This window comes from Silurus aristotelis (genome assembly GCF_946808225.1).
Source record: "Silurus aristotelis genome assembly, chromosome: 13".
Classification (NCBI taxonomy): Eukaryota; Metazoa; Chordata; class Actinopteri; order Siluriformes; family Siluridae; genus Silurus; species Silurus aristotelis.
This window is the reverse complement of record NC_139586.1, coordinates 22,642,246-22,664,210: the sequence shown is the minus strand read 5'-3', so window position 1 is coordinate 22,664,210 and position 21,965 is coordinate 22,642,246. Positions and strand designations below refer to the sequence as shown.

Below are 21,965 nucleotides of genomic sequence, written 5' to 3'. Positions count from 1 at the left end.
CTGCAACTGCCATTTCTTTCACATTTTACATTCCTGTGTCAAATGGTTCAGTTCAGGGATAAGTATAAGTGTGTCTTATTGAACGAGCAGTTGATATTGAATTTCTGCAAAGTTGAGATAGTAACTAGTCAAAGTGTGTATTGGTTTATATCTGTATTTCTGGTGTAAATTAACACGCATCAGCTATTTACAGCTATTAAAAATACTATATACATGTAAATAACATAACAATTATATATATATAAAAAACAGACCACCACCGAGTCCGAGTGGAGGGCGGAGCCTGTGGTTCATTTGCCTGCTGAGTGCATCTTAATATATTAGTACCGTTTTGTAAATATCTTTATTTTCATTGTAAGTTCGAAAAGTCGAACCATCGTAATTCGTGTACCATCTGTGTATGTGTATACATACATATATATATATTATATTTCAAAAACTTGGGTCACCTGGTCATAAGTTTGTTATGTGATTTTTGAGCATCGCATTCCATATTGAGTCCCAATTTCCTCTTATTATTTCTTCCACTCTTCTGGGAAGATGTTTTACTAGATTTTGGAGTGTGCTTGTGGATATTTGTGTTCATCAGCCACAGGGGTATTACAAAAGGCAGGTACTGATGTAGGTGAGGGTGCAGTCAGCGTTTCAATTCGTCCCAAAGGTGTTCAGTAGGGATGAGATCACTGCTCTATAGCAGGCCACTCAAGATCTTCCTTTCTAAAGCATGTAGACCAGATCTTCAAGGAGCTCGCTTTGTGCACAGGGACATCACCATGCTGGAACAGGTGTGGGTTTCCAATTTCAAGTGAATGATACATTTTATTAGAGCGGATTTAAAGACGTCCTGTACAATTGAGTGTCTCCAGTTTTGTGGTAACAGTTTGGAAAAGAACCACATATACTTTAGCAGGAAAGGTCAGGTGTCCCAATAGTTTTGGAAATATAATACAAAAACCCAAGTGTAAATGATTTATATATTTTGTGTGTGTGTGTGTGTGTGTGTGTGTGTGTGTGTGTGTGTGAGAGAGAGAGACTCACTGTTCCAGGCCGTGTAAAATCGATGCTCTCAGCGACACTTTGGCTCATGTGTCCACTGAACAGGCGCACACACACACTCTGCAGATACTCAGGGGAAATCTAGTTAACGAGAAAACAAAATTAGACTTTGAGAATGTGTGTGTGTGTGTGTGTGTGTGTGTGTGTGTGTGTGTGTGTGTGTGTGTTCAAGTTCGAATTTTATTTGTCACATACATACAGAGTAGGACATGCAGTAAAAATGTTTTATATGACCGTCCGACATTTAAGCATAAAGCATTTGTGTGTGTGTGTGTGTGTGTGTGTGTGTTATTTAACCCGTAAATTATTTTTAAATAGATTTAATACAAAACATTAACTGCCTAATAATTGTGATTGAGTGTAGCTGTAGCAGGAGAGGATTATAACATCATCAGATGTAAAAGCCAATCAGGTTCAATATGCAAATACCGGAAACGAGAAACCATCTGGGCTGGGAGTAGGCTTGTGGCAATGATAGCTTTCCCAATTTGAATTATTAGATGGAATCGATGACGAGTGTTGTGTGACGTTAATGAAATTAGAGGGGCAGGGAAAACACGAATGTTATCATTATTATTTTAATTGAAACATTTTTCGAATATTAATGGGTGTCAGCTTTAACCAGTTGTACTGTACAAACGGTGTCTGTGGATTATCAGTGTGAATCCAGTCAATTCAACATGTTGAATCTTTTTGGCTAATCTATTTGGCTGTTTTAAAGTTTATCTACGTGCATTTCCAACTAATGTCAAACATTATGTCAAACATTATGTTTGCAAAAACATTTCCTTTTTTCCTGAATTCATTACAGGTTCATTACGAAACGAACTAACAAAATAAATAAATATATATTTCTTGCCATTTTCCCATTGACCGTAGCCTCGATTGAGTCCACCAGTTCAGCAGTCACGCTGATGAGGTTGTGATAATCAGCCTGGATCTTACTGAACTTCTTCATGTATGCTGAAACCTGCTTCTGTGCTTCAAATAGCTGCTCCGCATCCTCTGCACGCATGCACACACATTTCTTTTAGGCAATATGCTAATTAAAAGCAGAATTGACAGTTATTTTAATCTGATATTTTAAATTATTCCATTCCAAAAACACAAAGCAAAACTAAGCTGATCTTTGAATTATACTATTATGATATTAGACCAGCTCCAGCATATAAATAGCCAGAGTTGGAGCTGTGCTCTATTGCCACCTAGTGATCAGTGTCAGTACTGCAGCAGTGGTCATTGTAAAACAATCTATTGCACCAAGTATGTAGAATAATCATTATATACAATATTACGCTGCATTTAAAAATGGCACTTTAAATAAGGCTGCATATCTGAGAATATGTTTCAAATAAGGAGTATATAAATGATTACCTCTGTTGCTGGTTGTACTCTCTCGCTGTTAAAATAAAGCTCAGGAACCACCAATTTTTTAATATTTGATCAAAACTATTCAATTCTCCATAATGATACATTAATTACCACATGCAAAGTATATATATAAATAAATAAAAAACAATTCTGCTGATTCTGAAAATAGATCTGGTACACTGAACTATTACAAAAGTTTAATTAATGGTTTAATTTGAAGATAATGTACTATTATACTATATACATAATATACTACCAGAGGTGGCAAAAGTACACACATTCTTTACTTAAGTAGAAGTACAGATACTCGTGTTTTAAAATACTCTGGTAGAAGTTGAAGTACTGACTATACTTTTTAATCAAGTTAAAGTAAAGTAGTTTCCTCCTCACACCATATCAGGGAGGATATTGTGACCGCTGGCTCACTCATTAGGAATAAACTTATAAAGGATATACTGTATCTACAGGCACTATATAAACTCGTTATCCCTGTAAAGCTGCTTTGAGACAATGTCCATTGTTAAAAGTGCTTTACAAATGAGACGGAATTGAACTGGAATCTATACCGTATACGATACAAACATTTACTGTTCTACTCCTATTACGTTTTTTATACTGTGCATTATCAAATTAGTTTGTGGCGAAATGTTTTGTAAATGAACTGAATCGTCTTAGATTTACTCTCGTGCTTTTGCCAGGAAAGTAAATGTTTAATTTGCCTCTTATTTGACCACATTACACGTCTGCCTGTGTGTGTTTTATCCCATGGCCTAGATTCCCATCCGGATTACCTTAAAACCTTTTCAAGCTTCAAATTTTACCTTTTTTTTTTTGACACATTTATCTATAGCATTATAGCGCAACATAGCTGCTATAACTAAATCCACAACTTTTTGAAATATAGCATCATATTCGTATCTATTTGGCAGAACTAGCGCATTCACTGTTTCAACACAATTTCTCACATGAATGATAATTATGTGCATTTAAAAATGACATCATAAAACTGACAAACCATTCGTGAAGATAACCTGAAGAAAATCTCACAACTCACAAGTTAGCACACTAAAAGGATTTCTTTTCCCTCCACTATAACTGCAGACTCTGAGTGTTCTGTTTCTCTCATATTTAACAATGCGATTTAGCAATGACGACCATTTATTTGTGCTTACATGCAATGGATTTAACACTCATGGACCAAGTTAGTACGCTATATCCAATGCAAAGTGCTGACACTGGAGACTCCTTTCATAAATGTTCATATCAATGATTAAAAAAAAGAAAAGGAATTGTTTGAGTGTGCACTCCACAACTTCCTTAGAATGAGCACTAATGTCAGAGCAGCTGTCATACAAAACTAATCAACACCTGAAAATCGCGATTCATAACTGGATTGCATAATTATATATTGTGAAAAGAGCAGCATATCAACCAATATACTTAAATAGCAAAATAGCATGGCCCTCGTAACGTGTTACGTATATATATATATATATATATATATATATATATATATATATATATATATATATATATATATATATATATATATATATATATATAGCCTTGAGCTGACATCTGTTGGCGTGTTATAAAACTAGCCTTGAAACCTTTCAATACCACCGAAATACCTAAGTATATATCAAGTAAACATTTATTTATTTATTTGCATACATTGCTATTTGCACTATTGGTTAGGTTCTATCTCCATTTCACTGGCCTTGTACTTGTACTCTGCACAATGACAAAGTTTAATCAATCTTTTAGGGCTGATAGTAAAAGACCGTCAAGCAGCATTTCTCATATTTTGTTGGGAATTTTACCAACATGGAACGAAAAATGACATTGTCAGTCATGTGATCAGTGAAAAGAAAGGATACGTATAATGTGAGCAGCCTCGGTGTAGTGGACGCTTTCAGGGTCAAGGTCAAAACCTTTTCAAGCTTTTTTCTTAAATCTAGAGTCCAGGAGTCCTGAAATCAAAGGCGAGCACACACACATTGAAAACAAGCTTTACAAATGTACTGACAATGCCAAGTTTGTATATGTTGTTATGCTTTGTATTATTAAAACTACACAGTTCATACATACATAATAATTACACAGACTTAATGACTCATTACTGGATACAAAGGGCAGTACATATAGCAGTTAGCTATTATCTCATATCATACCTAGTTCAATTATATAGCATGTATTATGTAGATGAAATACAGCAGAAAAACAACTAGAACTCATCTCTCTGCTCCCTAAACCATTATAAAGTTATATACAGTCTTTTTTTTTTTTTTGACTAATGTGAATAAAACCTGAGATTTGACATAAATGAAGTGTGTTCTAAAAATATAAGTGAACATATAAAGTGTGCTGATGAAGGTGTAAGTGAGGTAGTGTAGCCGGGGAGATGGTGATCACCTGAAAGAGCTCCTTGAAGGACGGATGTGAAGCAGGATTGGGAACGAATGGCAGAGCGTAATAGGACAGGAACTCCGTGGTTTGGCTCAGCACCGCTCCTCTCGTCTCCAAGAAGTGTTTAAAATGACTGATCCGCTCAGCGAACCCGGCTTTATCCTTCAGAGAGTACGACAACATTTCAAGAATGCATACAGCTGGTTTAACATGTCATGTGAACATTAATCATTATTGCAGTTTTATGCATCAATAAAAAAAAGAAAGAGCCAAGCTATGCACAAATTGTTTTTTATAGTAATAGCTCATTCACAGGGACAATTTAAATAAAGCAGAGATGCCCAAACTAGAGCCTGCATGCTAGTGTTGGCCTGTGATGACTTTGTATTTGGCCAGATACTTTTGTATTTAATGCCATATTTAATATTTAATAATATGAGTACACCCCTCATATTTCAGCAACCATCTTATTATATCTTCTCAATAGACAATATTATAGAAATGAGATATTTTTGAGTAGTCAATGTGCAGCTTGTATAGCACTTTAGATTTACCTTTAGATTTTCCTCTAAAAATAACTCAAAATACACCCATCAAAAGTGAGTACACCCTAAGTGATAACAGCTGTATGTTGCTTAACAATGCAAAGCCACATGTCCTATTTATCATGATCATATTTTTGTCTGCTTCACAGGACCATACAAATTTGGGAATCTTGTATTAGAGCAGTTAGAATTTGGTACTTTAAGTACAACTCTCTCATACCACTGAATGTTCAACATGGCACCTAAGGGCAAAGGATTTGAGAATGTGTTGCTTTCCACAAAGATGCCTAGGCTATACAAAGATGGGTAATAGTTACAGTACAGTGGCCGGGGTCATACAGAGGTTTTCCAAGACGGGTTCCACTCGGAACAGACCCTCGCAAGGGTCAAACAAAGAAATCCTCGTGTTGTGGGTCAGGTGCAGAATCTGGCATCAAAATGCAGAGGCATGTATGCTGCCAGCACTGCTTTAAAGGTTGCAGAAGGGGAAGGTCCGCTTGTCAGTGCCCAGGCCGTACGCCACACACTGCAACAACTCGGTTTGCATGTACAGTGTCTATACTCAATATATATCTGAAGTATATTTTATTTTACATTTCTAACCTATTTACTTTAATTATTCTGTAAGCAACTGCAAGCTAACAATGCCCTTGTGAGGTAAATAAAGTATTCTGTATTCTGAAGTTCTATTGAACTAGAAAGCTTTGAAAAGCTGCATTAGATATGCAAATTACAGAGTAATGTTTTCTGTTTATTTAGTTTGGGCATCTCTGTTATAAACAGATTTTTGGTGATTTGTCATTAGTGGAAGGAGGCACCAGTGTCAAATCTTTGTAATAGTCAGGTAAAGCTGTAACATCGACCAACAGAACAGTTAAAATCCAGTTGTTTCTCCAACATTCCAGAACTTTCCATTTTACTCTACATGGATAAACAGAAAATGGTTTGTCTTTTTTCACTGAATAAAAAAAATTCAATCAAACTGGGCTGATGTTAGAAAACTATGAGGAAGTAAAAAGTAGTGGCAGTTTGGCTAAAACACCTAAATCACCAAACACATTCTTTACATTAAATATATAGTCTAGATATGTAAAAATGTATAGGTTTATAGAAACAGTACAGTATAATGAAATATCTCTTTGTAATAAAATATTCTGTTTACCATAATGTCAATTATTACCATGTCAATAAAGACTTATATATATATATATATATATATATATATATATATATATATATATATATATATATATATATATATATATATATAAAAATAGTGTGTACCTGCTTTCCAACAGTCTTCTTCAGTGGATAGATGGTGAAGTAAATGTGCAGGTAGAATTCCAGTTTCTGTACCGTGGTGTCGCTGTCACGGACGTGTGCTGGAACATGTTCTGTCCACAGCTCGAAGAAAACCGTCATCTCTCCATCATCAAACGAGCTGAGCAGATCTTTCTACAGATGCAAACAACATCGTTTTTATAACGCGTTTACTAAAACAATGAAGTCTTTAAGGGGAATCTGCTGTGCCGTGCCAACCGCATGTATTTTCTCCCCGAAAAACTGATGTTTTGAATCAGAGACAAAAGAAGGGCACTGCTTACACTTAGTCAACCATCTGTAATCTGATGAATTGACAGTAATAACTACAGTAAAAGTAACGTGATCGCTATTACCTGTATGGGTACGGTTTTGAGGTCTTCAGAGAAACTGCGCGTTTTCCGCACAGACTTTCCTTTGCTCTTGCATTCCTTCTCAAAGATCTTCACTGTTTCCTCCAGTTCACAGAACTTCAGGTACTGAAGAGTACAAATGCTTTTATTGGATATAAATGTCTCCTCCTGAACAATTTCTTGCTTATTATTGCAAATACATCAAGATAATATTCTAATAGGTGAAAAAAACATTTCTATAAACCTACTTCTCTGATCATTAGAAGGAGATCTGCCTCATTCGCTAAGGCATCCCCCATCTCTGTAGGGCTTCTGGAACTCATGGATTCCAAATCTGATAAACACATGAGCTCGAATTGTGACATAAATGTAAATTATAATCACTTATACAATTAAGATCAAATGAATCTGATTTGTACGGAAGTCCTAAGAGGCCATGCTGTATAGTTTATCTTTCTTGTTTTCTCATGACCTTGAAATAATGAGTCGGGTTTTTTTCGTGATCACGACGTCATTTTCTCATGCGGTATAAGATTTTTTCGTTCTTGTTTTCTTGTGATCACGACAGTTGTTTTGTTGTGATCGCAACCGAATTATCTTGGGAACTTGGTAATTTTCGGACTATTAAGCGCACCCAAATATAAGCCGCACCCACTGAATTTGACAAAGATTTTTATTTTGAACATAAATAAGCCGCACCTGTCTATAAGCCACAGGTGTCTACACTGAAACTAATGAACTTTACACAGGCATTAATGAAAGACACTGTCTGTTACACGGCTTGTATCTAAACAGTAGCCTACCAAGAAAGTCATTGTTCACTGTCTTCCTCCTTCCTTTTACAACAATTTCTCTCTGGAGTTTTTCTTTTGGCATCATTGTGCGTTTAAAAATCACCATCGGTGAAGTTTTTCTCCTGATGCCGTGCAGCTCAGAACACAGGTGAAGTGCGGTTTTTCATGCCCGGTTGTTTTCAGCGTGACGAATGATTCGCATTTCCTGTAGACAGTCCGAGTGAGCGGCAGGTCAAACGTCAGAGGAACATCATCCATATTTATGATGTGGTGCGGCCCGATTCAGTGGGAGCGCATCTGATTTTATACAGAGTTTCATTGGTTCACCTGAACCCATTCGGCAGTTTCATTGGTCTAATGTTATGGGGCTCAGTTTTTTGGCTTGCAGTTTGTGAAACCGGGAAAAACCCAGGAAAAATCCATAAATTAGCCGCTTCGTTGTTTAAGCCGCGGGGTTCAAAGCGTGGGAAAAAAGTAGCGGCTTATAGTCCGGAAAATACGGTATATATCGTTCTCACTTTTTTATTTTTAAATCTTTTGTCAAGCCAAAAACAAACGAGCAAACAAACAAGTTCTCAAAATTGAATGAATACACAAATGTAGGTTGCATTTTATATATATATATATGTTCTATTTTATAACATGTATTTTACAAAGCAGCAAGCATGCTTGCATTAAACGTATTGATGTTGTGCCTGTGCCTCATTATGACTCTTTATCATTTTATAGACTTTTTATTTTGTCATTATGCTAATAGACGCCACTGATCACGACTCACTCAAACAGACGGCTCAGACCATGAAAACAGTTTTTTTGTTGTTATTATATTTATGCAGTAAGTGAATATAAACTAATACATTTATAAGAAATTACATCTGCAACATCAGTGGAAAAATAAACAAACAGTCTTGTATTTAAGAGTCGGTTCCCAACCTGAAGGAGTCAAACCAAAGAGTCGACTCTTTGGCGTGCGACGCAAATAACACGGTTTACAAAAGCATGTATTTTGTATGATTTTAAATGGTGGTTTATTGGAATTAATTCTTACATTAGGCCACACTTTGTGACTCGAAGCTGTACATTCTATGCATTATTCATAATCTTCGGATATCTCCGGACTGGAAAAACGACTCATTGCTGCTAGTCGAGGCCAAGCTTTATATCCTAACTACTAACACCAGCATCTCCAGTCTATAGCAGGAGATTTCTACCAGCTTTCTTTCATTTATAAAACAAAATATATACTTTAAGGGCATAAGAATATCTTTTGATGCATTTTTAATACATTTATAAGTGTGTAAGCGTCTGCTAAATGCCGCAAATGTAGAAGTAAATGTAAACGAATCCTATAATTAACTAGCTAGGTGGACCGCAAAACAGTTGACTGTCTTACCTTATTCACGCAGCTCGAATGCTCATTTCCACCCGAGTTTCTACAATAAAAACAATTATCACATTTTATATATTAACGCAAAATTAACTACACGCTAATATAGCATCATAACGGACGCCTTCAAGGCTGGTAGTCATAGTAACAACAAGCAAGACGCTTAGCAAATACCCCTAGCAACGCGGAGGAACAGCCGTATGTTGGGCTAAAGTGTCGTAAATATGTCATGGTTTTATTTTGTAGTTCGAGTGATTACAGTGTAAAATAAATAAATAATGTCAAACAGACAAACACGGTCGTTCATGTGAAACGTTAAACCAGTATGTAATTGAATTTAGGTTACGAATAAGCAAATGTTTTTTATTCGTGCATTTGTTCTTTTATTTATTATTTGCTGCTCCGGAAGTAATTGTAAAAGCGGAAACGCGGAAGCACGTTGATTCAGCGCGGTGAATGAATGAGTGCTGGTTTGTGGAGGATCGGATGATAGATCTTTTTTATTTTGCTTTAAGTGCAGTTTTATCATTTATCGTACGTATATTTGACATATATATTTATATATGTACAGATAGCGGATCAGGTTTTGCTGGAAGAAGTAAGTGATTGAAAACGATTGAGTAATGAACAGGATTAACATGCTAGTGTGCTAACAGTCACTGTATGAAAAAAAAAAAAAAAAAGTTTTGGGGGTTTTGTTTTTTCCGGAATCTAATATATAAACTTATAGATTGAAAAGACTCAAAGGGATTGTTTATTTACATGGTAAAAAAAGCAATATATTATTATATTGGAAACTATTTGCACCACACACACGTTTAAATACCATTATTTATTCCCAATCACAATCTGTATAAAGACTTTAAATGTGCAACATCTTAATATTTTAACGGATCACTCATGTTTACATTTTTAATACTTCATTATACTAAACTATACTAAAAATGTATGTTGTTGTACCCTGTGCAGTGACAATACAGAATATATCTATTAAGCAAAACCCCCCTTCTATATTTCCTGCGTTTACAGTAGCTGCATTAGAGAAAAATAACAGATCAGACTTCCTCCAGATCATTTATTTCCAATTTGCCACAATTCATTTGTAAACTATTCCAAAAACTAATGCTTCTATGATTTTTGTTTTTGCTCTGTCAGGAGAATTTGTCACTGTTATTGGACTGTAAATCAGCAGAAACATGGCTGGGATCTTGTTTGAGGATATTTTTGATGTGAAAGATATTGATCCTGATGGAAAGAAGTTCGACAGAGGTGAAGAACAGGATTCTGGCTCGAAATCATTATGGAATCAATATAGAAAACACGAACAAAGTTACAGTCTTGTCCCATTTATACTACTAATGCTGTGTGTGTGTGTGTGTGTGTGTGTGTGTGTGTGTGTGTGTGTGTGTGTGTGTGCATTTTTCTTGCAGTGTCTCGTCTTCACTGTGAGAGCGAGTCGTTTAAAATGGACCTGATCCTGGACGTGAACACTCAGATTTACCCCGTCGATCTTGGTGAGTTCCACACAGAGAACACGTCTGGACCATACACAGATCTTAAATGAGCTGTTCCAGGTCTTAAATGGTTTAAACAGGTTTAAAAGTCTTATATATACATACATGTACACACACACACACACACACACACACACACACTTAAATATAATTACGACCACAAATGAGATCATCTTGTAATAGCCAATCAGCTTTCTGTTCTTGGAGTGACTCTGTCTTGGATTGTACCACAGGCGTAAAACGGATTAACTTTTTTAGCTATGGGGGAAGTGCAGGTTCAGCTATACTTGGCTTAAACACATCGTTTAGGGTTTGGTTAATGCCAGTCGCTAACAGATTTGTGTGTTTGATGTTGTAATATTAACCTTTATTGTCTCCATTATGGTCTTAAAAAGGTCTTCAAATTCTTAGAGAAATGTATCAAATTGACTTTGTGAAACCTGCAGAAACCCGCAATACACACAACTTAACTAGTCTCCAGGATGAGAGGGCCACACACACAAAGACACTATACACACATCTGTGTTCTATTTAGAAGTATCACATACACACAACTGTATGCAATTACACAAGGAAGTACTCAAGGGCATGGTATACAACAGTACCATATACACACTGCTACATATTATGCAATTATTCACTCTAAATCAGGATTGTTGCGTTTTTGTCATGTAATGTATGGCATGCACAGCTGTAGTGGAACATCTGGATGTAATGGTGTGATGATGGCAATTTTCAGGAGATAAGTTCAGACTGGTGATTGCCAGCACGCTCTATGAGGATGGAACACCGGACGATGGAGAGTACAACCCCACAGACGACCGACCGTCCAGGTGACACTAACATCCACTATTTGTTTGTAGATCTCTCTCTCACACACACACACACACACACACACACACACACACACACACACTCACACACACACACACACACCCCTTGATGAACCTGGTACCTCCAAACCCAAAACTCTAATTCCTTTATCTGTTCACTTGGTTGCCAGATTGATCGTGATCCCTGGTTTGTCCTGTAGTTTAGCAGTTTTGAATAGTTTTAAATCATGTTCTGGAGCCTGCTTTTTGTCTGGCAACCCTGAACCATTCAGCTGACTTTTATTTGTTTTTATTTATTTATTTTTTTCTGTAGGTTGTAACTAGTTTTTATTATTTACCGTACTTATATATTTTCCATCTTTTCTGTATATTGTATGAATAACGTTATTATTGTAATAAATGAATCAAATTCTGAATTGAAACAATAAAAAACAATTGAATACAATTATAATACAAAAACTATGAATTGATGAACAAAAAACTTTCTTTTTGAGTAATGCATTAGTATTAACTAGGGCTGATAAAATTAACGTTAGTAACGCACTGAGGCAAACAAATTTTAACGGCACTCATTTTTATTAACGTGCACTTAATGCAGCGCTTATTTCTGTTTAACCATTTTTATTAAACATGTACAGAAATGAATATAAAAAGGCAAAACCTTTAACGCAACACATTTATTCACAAAGTCCTTTCTTTTCTCGAAAAAAAAAAAAAATGAAACTCCAAAAATAATTTTTAATCATGAAACATTTGTTTTTCGCCAAATCTCAAATAAACACCAAAATCCGCCATGGTGCACACGTCCGGCATTTAAAACCGTCCGTGTGGAAATATAGCAAAAGTTCCTTTTGGTGTCCTGATGACTTACATAATTTAAAAAACGGCATAATTACTTTCAAACATTTACAAAATGTTTTTATGCTCTATATTGAGTTTTGTTCCACTAATAATAAACACACATTTTGCATAAATCATCAATATTTGTCCATGCCCATGTTGATTAGTGTATTAAAAACTTGAAAAGTATTAATTTAAAGTACATTTAGAACATATAAAAATGTGCGATTAATCACGATTAACTCATATTTAATCGCGATAAAATATTTTATTAGATTGCTTAAAGCCCTAGTAATTCTATTTGTTCGTTTTTTTGTATTTTATCACTATAAATAGTTTTTCGAAAGCTTCTGTCATGATTGATTTTCTTCAATTCGTTTGTAATGCCACTGTTTCAGTTTAGTGTTTTAGAGCCACTATATGGACAAAAGTATTTGGACACCTGACTTTTTAAGCCATACATGTGTATCTGAATGCTGTGCCATAAAATTGTTCCTTCGCTTGAGCTGGGAGACCCAAACGTGTGCAGCATGATAATTCCCCTGTGCACAAAACCAGCTCCATAGAGATCTGCTTTACATGGGTTGGAGTGGAAGATCTGCTATAGAGCTCTGACCTCAACCCTATTGAACACACTGTTTTTTGTGTATTTTTTACTCCTTTCAGGGCGGATCAGTTTGATTACGTCATGTACGGTAAAGTGTATAAGATCGAGGGAGACGAGACGTCGACAGAAGCGGCGACGCGACTGTGAGTGTGATTAGCGTGCTAACGCTGCTTAACAATCTGTACACTTGTGATTTAGTTTTGAGTTGGTTAAGAAGTGGGGCAGGGGGGAGCTCAGTGATTAAAGCTCTGGGTAACTGATCGGAGGACGGGGTTCAAACCCCGGTATCGCCAAGTTGCCACTCTTGGGGCCCCTGAGCAAGGCCCTTAACCCCCAGGGGTGCTGTATCATGACTGACATTGTGCTCTGACCCCATCTTCCTCATATCACTGTGCTGTATGAAGAAAGAATTTCACTGTGCTGTAATGTACATGTAAAAAGTAAAAAAAAAAAAATTACCAAAAAAATATTTTTATATATATACACACACACACACACACACACACGCACATACACATATACAGTGCCTTGTGAAAGTATTTGGCCCCACTTGAACTTTGCAACCTTTTGCCAGATTTCAGGCTTCAAACATAAAGATATAAAACTGTAATTTTTTGTGAAGAATCAACAACAAGTGGGACACAATCATGAAGTGGAACGAAATTTATTGGATATTTCAAACTTTTTTAACAAATAAAAAACTGAAAAATTGGGCGTGCAAAATTATTCAGCCCCCCTAAGTTAATACTTTGTAGCGCCACCTTTTGCTGCGATTACAGCTGTAAGTCGCTTGGGGTATGTCTCTATCAGTTTTGCCCATTCCTCCTTGCCCATAATCCGTTCCCGAACTCCACCAATACCCAATAATTAACAATTTTTTCCTGTTTTTAGCCGTATTAATACTGTCAGGAATCCCCCTGCCACGCCCCCTTTGGTGGCTGTCATACCTCGGTGCTTCAGGGATTGCCCTGTTCCCCCCGCCCACATTGAGCTCATCGCAATCGGGCTTCCTCCGTAAAGCACCGTGGATATTATTTATGGACTGCCTTTTGCCGGATTATCCCAATCTCTGCGGGTATTTTGTGTTGGCTGGGTAAAAGGATAAATTAACAACTTTACAAGAGTAAGAAACAAAATGATTACTGTACTTACTGCTAAATATCACTAATATTGTTCACAAACAGAAGTTGCGATAGATGCTTACTCAGCGATGGTTGAAGCGGAAGCAGTTTCTTCCCCTCGCGCTGGGTTGGGCAGCTTGGGTGGTGTTCGATAACTGGAACTTTGTTCGTTCACCGGACCCAAATTTCGTTCGGAAAACCGTTTGCTAACCGGAATGTTTGATAACCGGGGGACCACTGTATATACAGTGAGGAAAATAAGTATTTGAACACACTGCTATTTTGCAAGTTCTCCCACTTAGAAATCATGGAGGGGTCTGAAATTGTCATCGTAGGTGCATGTCCACTGTGAGAGACATTATCTAAAAAAAAAAATCCAGAAATCACAATGTATGATTTTTTAACTATTTATTTGTATGATACAGCTGCAAATAAGTATTTGAACACCTGAGAAAGTCAATGTTAATATTTGGTACAGTAGCATTTGTTTGCAATTACAGAGGTCAAATGTTTCCTGTAGTTTTTCACCAGGTTTGCACACACTGCAGGAGGGATTTTTGCCCACTCCTCCACACAGATCTTCTCTAGATCAGTCAGGATTCTGGCCTGTCGCTGAGAAACACGGAGTTTGAGCTCCCTCCAAAGATTCTCTATTGGGTTTAGGTCTGGAGACTGGCTAGGCCATGCATGGAGCCCCAGTCCGAGGGAGATTGACAGTCATGTTTAGCTTCTTCCATTTTCTAATGATTGCTCCAACAGTGGACCTTTTTTCACCAAGCTGCTTGGCAATTTCCCCGTAGCCCTTTCCAGCCTTGTGTAGGTGTACAATTTTGTTTCTAGTGTCTTTGGACAGCTCTTTGGTCTTGGCCATGTTAGTAGTTGGATTCTTACTGATTGTATGGAGTGGACAGGTGACTTTATGCAGCTAACGACCTCAAACAGGTGCATCTAATTTAGGATAATAAATGTAGTGGAGGTGCACATTTTGAAGGCAGACTAACAGGTCTTTGAGGGTCAGAATTCTAGCTGATAGACAGGTGTTTAAATACTTATTTGCAGCTGTATCATACAAATAAATAGTTAAAAAATCATATATTGTGATTTCTGGATTTTTTTTTTTTAGATTATGTCTCTCACAGTGAACATGCACCTATGATGACAATTTCAGACCCCTCCATGATTTCTAAGTGGGAGAACTTGCAAAATAGCAGGGTGTTCAAATACTTATTTTCCTCACTGTGTGTGTGTGTGTGTGTGTGTGTGTATATATATAGATATAGATATAGATATATATATATAGATAGATATATATAGATATAGAGATATAGATAGATAGTTTCATATTTTTTATGCCATTCTTTTCAATTGGAGACCACTCGCTGGAGCTGAGGATGGTTCCACATAATCAGTCTAAAGATCCATAAAGTTACTTAAGAAACATAAAGATGGATTTGAACTACTCCACTGGAACAGTAGCCAGGAACAGTTTTTGCAATCTAGCATCCATCAATAATCAATTGATAATGTCAGGATGATAAAACTATAATAAATGGACATTTGGTGCCACCCAGATGAGCCTGGGTTCCTCTCAAGTTTTCTTCCACATACCATCACAGGGAGTTTTTTCTTTCCATTGGGCTACACTTTTATACACTGATTAATAAATGTAAAAGTGATATTTGTAATCGATTTACTTTTCAAGTTTTTACAATAAACATTGTCACAAAAGCAGCTTTACTAAATGTAAAAATGTAATAAAAACTCCCTTAGATGGTATGAGGTAAAAACCTTTAGAGGAACCAGACTCAAAAAGGAAACCCATCCTCATCTGGGTGGCAATAAAAGTGTTATTATAAATCATAACAACAATACGAACACCGGAGAGCGAGAAATATTTACTTCTAAAAAATCTGCTTAGGGACAATGTCTATTTTTAAATGCACTATACAAATAACATTTAATTGAACTGAATTCAATATTTTGGTGTAAAATCTACGCTAGATATTGAGCATGCATAGAACATATTGATGCTGAAATAAACGAGGAGTTTCTCCTTTTCCCGCGCTTCAGCTCTGCGTACGTGTCGTACGGTGGCCTGCTGATGAGACTTCAGGGTGACGCCAACAACCTGCATGGCTTTGAAGTGGATTCCAGAGTTTACCTGCTCATGAAGAAACTTGCTTTCTAACCCAGCTGTGTGTGCCTGTGCACGCGTGTGTGTGCGAGTGTGTGTGTGTGTGTGTGTGTGTTGCGCTTCTTGAAGACTGGGGGAAAAGCTGACCGAAAAGTAATGATTATGTAAATAAAACTCTTTTATATATACACATTCATGAGTCTTTTTTTCTTTTTCTTTTATTTTTACTTGGTACATGACATCCAGACATGTTGTAAAGCTGGATGCAAAAGTTTGTGCACACTTAGCCACAAATATTTAATACATGTGCTTTCACAAACCAAACATCTGTCTGTGCAAAACCCCTGGAGGGGACTGCACACAAATAAAATACAGCAGAGAAGCCAAAACTAGGGCTTGTGGGCAAAAGTTGGCCGGCGGCGACCTTTTATTTGACCCAACATACCATAAATATATATATGCGGCGGGCCAGAAAAATGGCATTTGGAAAAACGTCCGAAAAATAAAGTCAAGTCAAGTCAAGTTTATTTGTATAGCGCTTTTCACAACAGACATTGTCTCAAAGCAGCTTTACAGAAAACAACAGTGAAGGTGAATGGCGTGCGTTTGTCCCTGATGAGCAAGCCGTGGCGACAGTGGCAAGGAGAAACTCCCTTAGATGATATGAGGAAGAAACCTTGAGAGGAACCAGACTCAAAGGGGAACCCATCCTCATATGGGTGACATCAAAAGTTTGGTCATAAATCTTTCAACAATACAGAACAATTTGTGATCATCATAGATCCAGCATCAGCTTCTCCATGCCAGGGCCTTTAAACACTCGGCATCTACTTCTGCATGATCATCCATAGGTCCATAATCTTCACGAGGTGGGACGTGACTGGAGCTGGCCAAACCTCAGGATGCCTCGGGATGGGGAGAGAAAGAGAAGCAGTGGAGAGGAATTAGCGTAGCTGCTGTTCATGATATTAACAGCACATTGATAATGTGCATGTAATCATATATTCTGGAGCACAAGGTTGTGATGTGATGTGTGTGATGTGTGTTATGTGTAGGCTTTGCAAAAAAAGATATGTTTTTAATCTACACTTAAACTGGGAGAGTGTATCTGAACCCCGAACACTGTCAGGAAGACTATTCCAGAGTTTAGGAGCTAAATGTGAAAATGCTCTACCGCCTTTAGTGGACTTTGCTATTCTAGGAACTACTAGAAGCCCAGAGTTTTGAGATCTCAGGGAGCGTGACGGATTGTAGCGTGTTAAAAGACTGGATAGATACATGGGAGCCAAACCATTTAGTGCTTTATAAGTGAGTAGCAGTAGTTTGTAGTCTATTCGAAACTTAATAGGAAGCCAATGTAGGGACGATAAGATTGGGGTTATATGATCGTATTTTCTTGACCTAGTAAGAACTCTTGCTGCGGCATTCTGAACTAACTGAAGCTTGTTTATTAATGATGCAGGACATCCACCTAGTAATGCATTACAGTAGTCTATTCTAGAGGTCATAAACGCATGGACGAGCTTCTCTGCATCAGATATAGATAACATATTTCTTATCTTAGAAATATTTCTAAGGTGAAAGAAGGCTGTTTTTGTAACTTGATTGATGTGATTTTTAAAAGATAAGTTGCTGTCTAAAATAACTCCCAGGTCTTTTACCGTTGAACTAGTAGTTACAGAACAACCGTCTAAATGCAGGCTGAGATGCTGGAGCTTCTGTGTACTATTTTTTTGGGCCGATGAGCAAAATCTCCGTTTTATCAGAATTTAATAGCAGAAAGTTATGGGTCATCCAATCTCTTATTTCTTCAACACACTCAGTTATGCGAGCTAATTGAGCTGTATCGCCTGGTTTGGATGAAATATATAGCTGGGTATCATCAGCATAACAATGGAAGCTAATTCCATGCCTTCTAATAATATTTCCCAATGGAAGCATGTATATTGTAAAAAGCAGGGGTCCCAGAACTGACCCTTGTGGCACGCCATAATTTACTAGCATTATCCTGGATAGCTCTCCATTTAAATCTACGAAATGGTAACGATTGGACAGGTAGGATTTAAACCAGCTTAATGCCTGTCCCTGAATACCGATGTAATTCTGTAAGCGATCGAGGAGAAGATCATGATCTATAGTGTCGAACGCAGCACTAAGATCTAGTAAAACTAATAGGGAGCTGTAGCCTTGGTCTGAAGCTAAAAACAGGTCGTTAGTGATTTTAACTAGAGCAGTTTCTGTGCTATGATGGGGCCTAAAACCTGACTGAAACTCTTCAAAGATATTGTTCTCCTGCAAGTGGTTACATAACTGGGCAGCGACAATCTTTTCTAAAATCTTAGACATAAATGGGAGATTTGAAATTGGTCTGTAATTCGATAGCGTGCTTGGATCCAGATTAGGTTTTTTAATGAGGGGCTTAATAACTGCTAACTTGAGGGATTTAGGGACGTGACCTAACGATAGTGAGGAGTTAATAATATTGAGAAGAGGCTCACCAGCTGTATATAACACTTCCTTCAGTAGTTTAGTGGGAATTGGATCTAACTGACATGTTGTTGATTTAGCTTTCATAATAGCATCATACAGCTCTTCCTGTCCTATACATGTAAAACAGTGTAGTTGTGGGGTTGTAAGTACGATTGTGTCGGGAGATGCTGTCAGAGGTTATCTATTTTTTCAGTGAAGAAATTCATAAAGTCTTCACTACTAAACTGTGATGGAACACATTTTTCAGATCCCTGATTTGTTGTTAATTTAGCGACTGTACTGAAAAGGAACCTGGGGTTGTTTTTGTTATTTTCTATGAGTTTGCTCAGGTGTTTAGCTCTAGCAGCTTTTAGTGCCTGTCTGTAGCTAAGCATACTGTCTTTATACGCAATTCTAAATACCTCCAATTTAGTTTTCCTCCATTTTCTCTCCAGATTACGTGTTGTTCTCTTTAGGGCATGCGTATGACTATTATACCAAGGTGCAGGTGCTTGTTCTCGAACCTTTTTTAACCGGATGGGGGCAACAGTGTCTAAAGTGCTAGTGAGGATAAGCCATCTCATCAAGATGATCAGCAGTTATGGGTTTAATGTGAAACTGAGATAAATCAGGCAGGTTATTTATGAATCTGTCCTTAGTGGTTGGAATAATAGTCCTACCAAGTCGATACCGTGGTGAAACACGGTTAATCTGCTCTACCGGTAGTGTGTACAGTAGGAGATAATGGTCTGTGATGTCATCACTCTGGGGTAAAATATCTATATCAGTGACGTCTGCTCCGTGGGATATTATTAAGTCTAGTGTGTGGTTAAAACGGTGGGTTGGTCTGGTGACGTTTTGTTTAACTCCAAAAGAGTTTAGTAAATCAACAAATGATAATCCTAGGGCATCGTTTTCATCATCTACATGAATATTAAAATCTCCTACAAGCAGCACTTTATCAAAGCTGATCAAGAGGTCTGAGAGAAAACAAGCAAACTCATGAAGAAAATCAGCGTAGGGCCCTGGGGGTCTGTACACGGTGACCAGAGCGAGTTTTCTATGCATCTCTGAAAGTGCAATTTTAAGAACGAGCACTTCAAATGATTTAAAGCTGAATCCTAATCTCTGACTAACATTAAGAGAAGCACTATAAATGGTTCCTACACCCCCCCCCCACGACCAGTCTGACGGGGCTCATGCTTATAAACATATCCTGACGGTGTAGACTCGTTTAGACCCATATAATCACCTGGTTTAATCCAGGTCTCAGTGAGACAGAGTGCATCGAGATTATTATCTGTGATCATCTCATTTACAATCAGTGCTTTGGGTGTAAGTGATCTAATGTTTAAAAGACCGAACTTTAGAACTTTGTTGTGTTTGTTTATCTGGCATTTTTCAGTTTTAACTGCAATAAGATTATTTCTGGATCTTGTGTATGTAATTCTTGGTTTTCTTGGTAAAGAGCAGCTTCGTGTCTCTTATTAGAGGTTGCTATATAGGTGTATTAAAGCCTCTGAACTTTATTGTACAACAAACTGGATTATTTCTAATTGAACAAGTTTCACTGAACTAGAAAAATGCATTAGTTAGGTGAATTTTTTATTTTTTCATTGATTTATTTTTAAATAATATGAAATCAAATAAGAGGCAACTTTAATCGTAATAAAATTTTTGGTTTAATGCAACATTTACTTTCAGCCCACGATCCTCAATAAAATGTCATTTCTGGCCCTTTACATTAATGTTCTAGTCTGTTGACAAGTTCCTATCTATAACTGTCCCCTGATTATCAGATCATTAGATTGTATTATTTAATTATATTTGCCTTTGTAATATTGGCCAATCATACATATCTGTATATTTAAATGCTTTTTGACCTCTAACACATACATTGTAGTGCAAAAAAAAAAAGTGATAAAAACCAGACATTCTTTTCCAGTTCTTCTGCTGATGCAGCTCTACCTCTGCCATGTTAATCTATATTCCATAGTTCTGTGATACTTCATATTTCCATAGCAGCAGTGATGCCGAGAGAAAGCGTTTAAGAAACAGTTAAGCAATGAGAAATCAATCTACATATAAAATATTGGTCACTTTCTAAATAATAAAAGTATAGCACTTTTACTAATTATTATATTTAAGTAAACCGTTTTCTACCGATGCAAATATGTTAAAAACAATGCATTGTGATACAAATCCTAAAATTAGAATAATGTGAAAAAATTCTATATTGGTGACTCGTGGTGTCACACTCTAATCAGCTAATTAACTCAAAACACCTGCAAAGGTTTCCTGAGTCTTTAAATTGTGTCTCAGTCTGGTGCAGGTAAACAATCATGGAGGCAGATGGCTGACACCATGATTATTGACACCCTGTACATGGAGGGTAAGATGCAAATGTTCATCGCTAAAGAAGCTGCTGTTCACAGAGTGCTGTATCCAAGCACAATAATGGAAAGTTGAATGGAAGGAAATCATGTGGTAAAAGGTGAAATGAAGCCCATTCAAGAATTTGGGCAGATTCACAAAGAGTGGTTTGCAGCTGGAGTCAGTGCTTCAAGAGCCACCACGCACAGACGTATCCATGGGATACAACTGACACATTCCTTGTGTCAAGCCACTCCTGAACCAGAGACAACGTCAGAAGTGTCTTACCTGGACAAAGGACAAAAAGGACTTTACTGTTGCTCAGTGGACCAAAGATGAAAGAAAATGTTGAAACTCAAGGTCCCAGAGTCTGAAAGGAAGAGAGGAGAGGCACAGAATCCAAATTGCTTGAGGTCCAGTGTAATGTTTGTACAGTCAGTGGTGGTTTGGGGAGTCATGTCATCTGCTGGTGTTGGTTCACTGTGTTCCATCAGGTCCAAGGTCAACACAGCCGTCTACCAGGAAGGTTTAGAGCACTTCATGCTGCCCTCTGCTGACCAGCTTTATGGAAATGCTGATTTAAATTTCCAACAGGATTTGGCACCTGCCCACACTTCCAAACGCACTAATACTTGGTTTAAGGACCATGGTATTAATTTGCCAGCAAACGCACCCGACCTAAACCCCATTCAGAATCTATGGAGTATTGCTGCAGTAATTCATACAAAAGGGAACCTCGACTGAGTCTCGAGTTCTGTACATGGTCATACTTTTCAGTAATCCAACATTTGTGTTTCATTCTTTTTATTATTATTGCTCTTAAGTAATCACATTTTCTG

General features: G+C 37.2%; 2 protein-coding genes across 3 annotated transcripts in view; one reads left to right on the top strand and one right to left on the bottom strand.

Moving 5' to 3' along the window:
* Positions 1-9,450, bottom strand: part of armc9 (armadillo repeat containing 9) — a 43,662-nt gene extending 34,212 nt beyond the window's left edge. The window contains exons 1-9 of one of the 2 annotated variants that reach the window (XM_083559166.1): positions 9,242-9,450; positions 7,303-7,388; positions 7,058-7,180; positions 6,666-6,836; positions 4,843-4,998; positions 4,308-4,400; positions 2,431-2,455; positions 1,916-2,061; positions 1,039-1,137 (exon numbers count right to left, since the gene is read on the bottom strand). In XM_083559166.1, the coding sequence (XP_083415292.1) occupies positions 1,039-1,137; positions 1,916-2,061; positions 2,431-2,455; positions 4,308-4,400; positions 4,843-4,998; positions 6,666-6,836; positions 7,058-7,180; positions 7,303-7,377 (888 nt within the window). In that variant the 5' untranslated portion in view covers positions 7,378-7,388; positions 9,242-9,450. The remainder of the gene's footprint in view (positions 1-1,038; positions 1,138-1,915; positions 2,062-2,430; positions 2,456-4,307; positions 4,401-4,842; positions 4,999-6,665; positions 6,837-7,057; positions 7,181-7,302; positions 7,389-9,241) is intronic. The other variant, XM_083559167.1, reaches the window with a different exon arrangement.
* A 194-nt stretch (positions 9,451-9,644) lies between these two features.
* polr2h (RNA polymerase II, I and III subunit H) lies at positions 9,645-16,472 on the top strand. Its single transcript, XM_083559477.1, has 6 exons — positions 9,645-9,833; positions 10,391-10,504; positions 10,666-10,749; positions 11,489-11,582; positions 13,089-13,172; positions 16,221-16,472. The coding sequence occupies exons 2-6, from the start codon at positions 10,432-10,434 to the stop codon at positions 16,336-16,338; spliced, it is 453 nt and encodes a 150-aa protein (XP_083415603.1). The 5' UTR covers positions 9,645-9,833; positions 10,391-10,431; the 3' UTR covers positions 16,339-16,472.
* Positions 16,473-21,965: the final 5,493 nt, after the last annotated feature.

Coding starts and splice junctions, on each gene's coding strand:
- polr2h (XM_083559477.1), top strand. CDS start 10,432: ATGGCTGGGATCTTGTTTGAGGATATTTTTGATGTGAAAGATATTGAT. Junction 11,583..13,088: donor ACAGACGACCGACCGTCCAG/GTGACACTAACA, acceptor TACTCCTTTCAG/GGCGGATCAGTTTGATTACG. Junction 13,173..16,220: donor ACAGAAGCGGCGACGCGACT/GTGAGTGTGATT, acceptor CCCGCGCTTCAG/CTCTGCGTACGTGTCGTACG.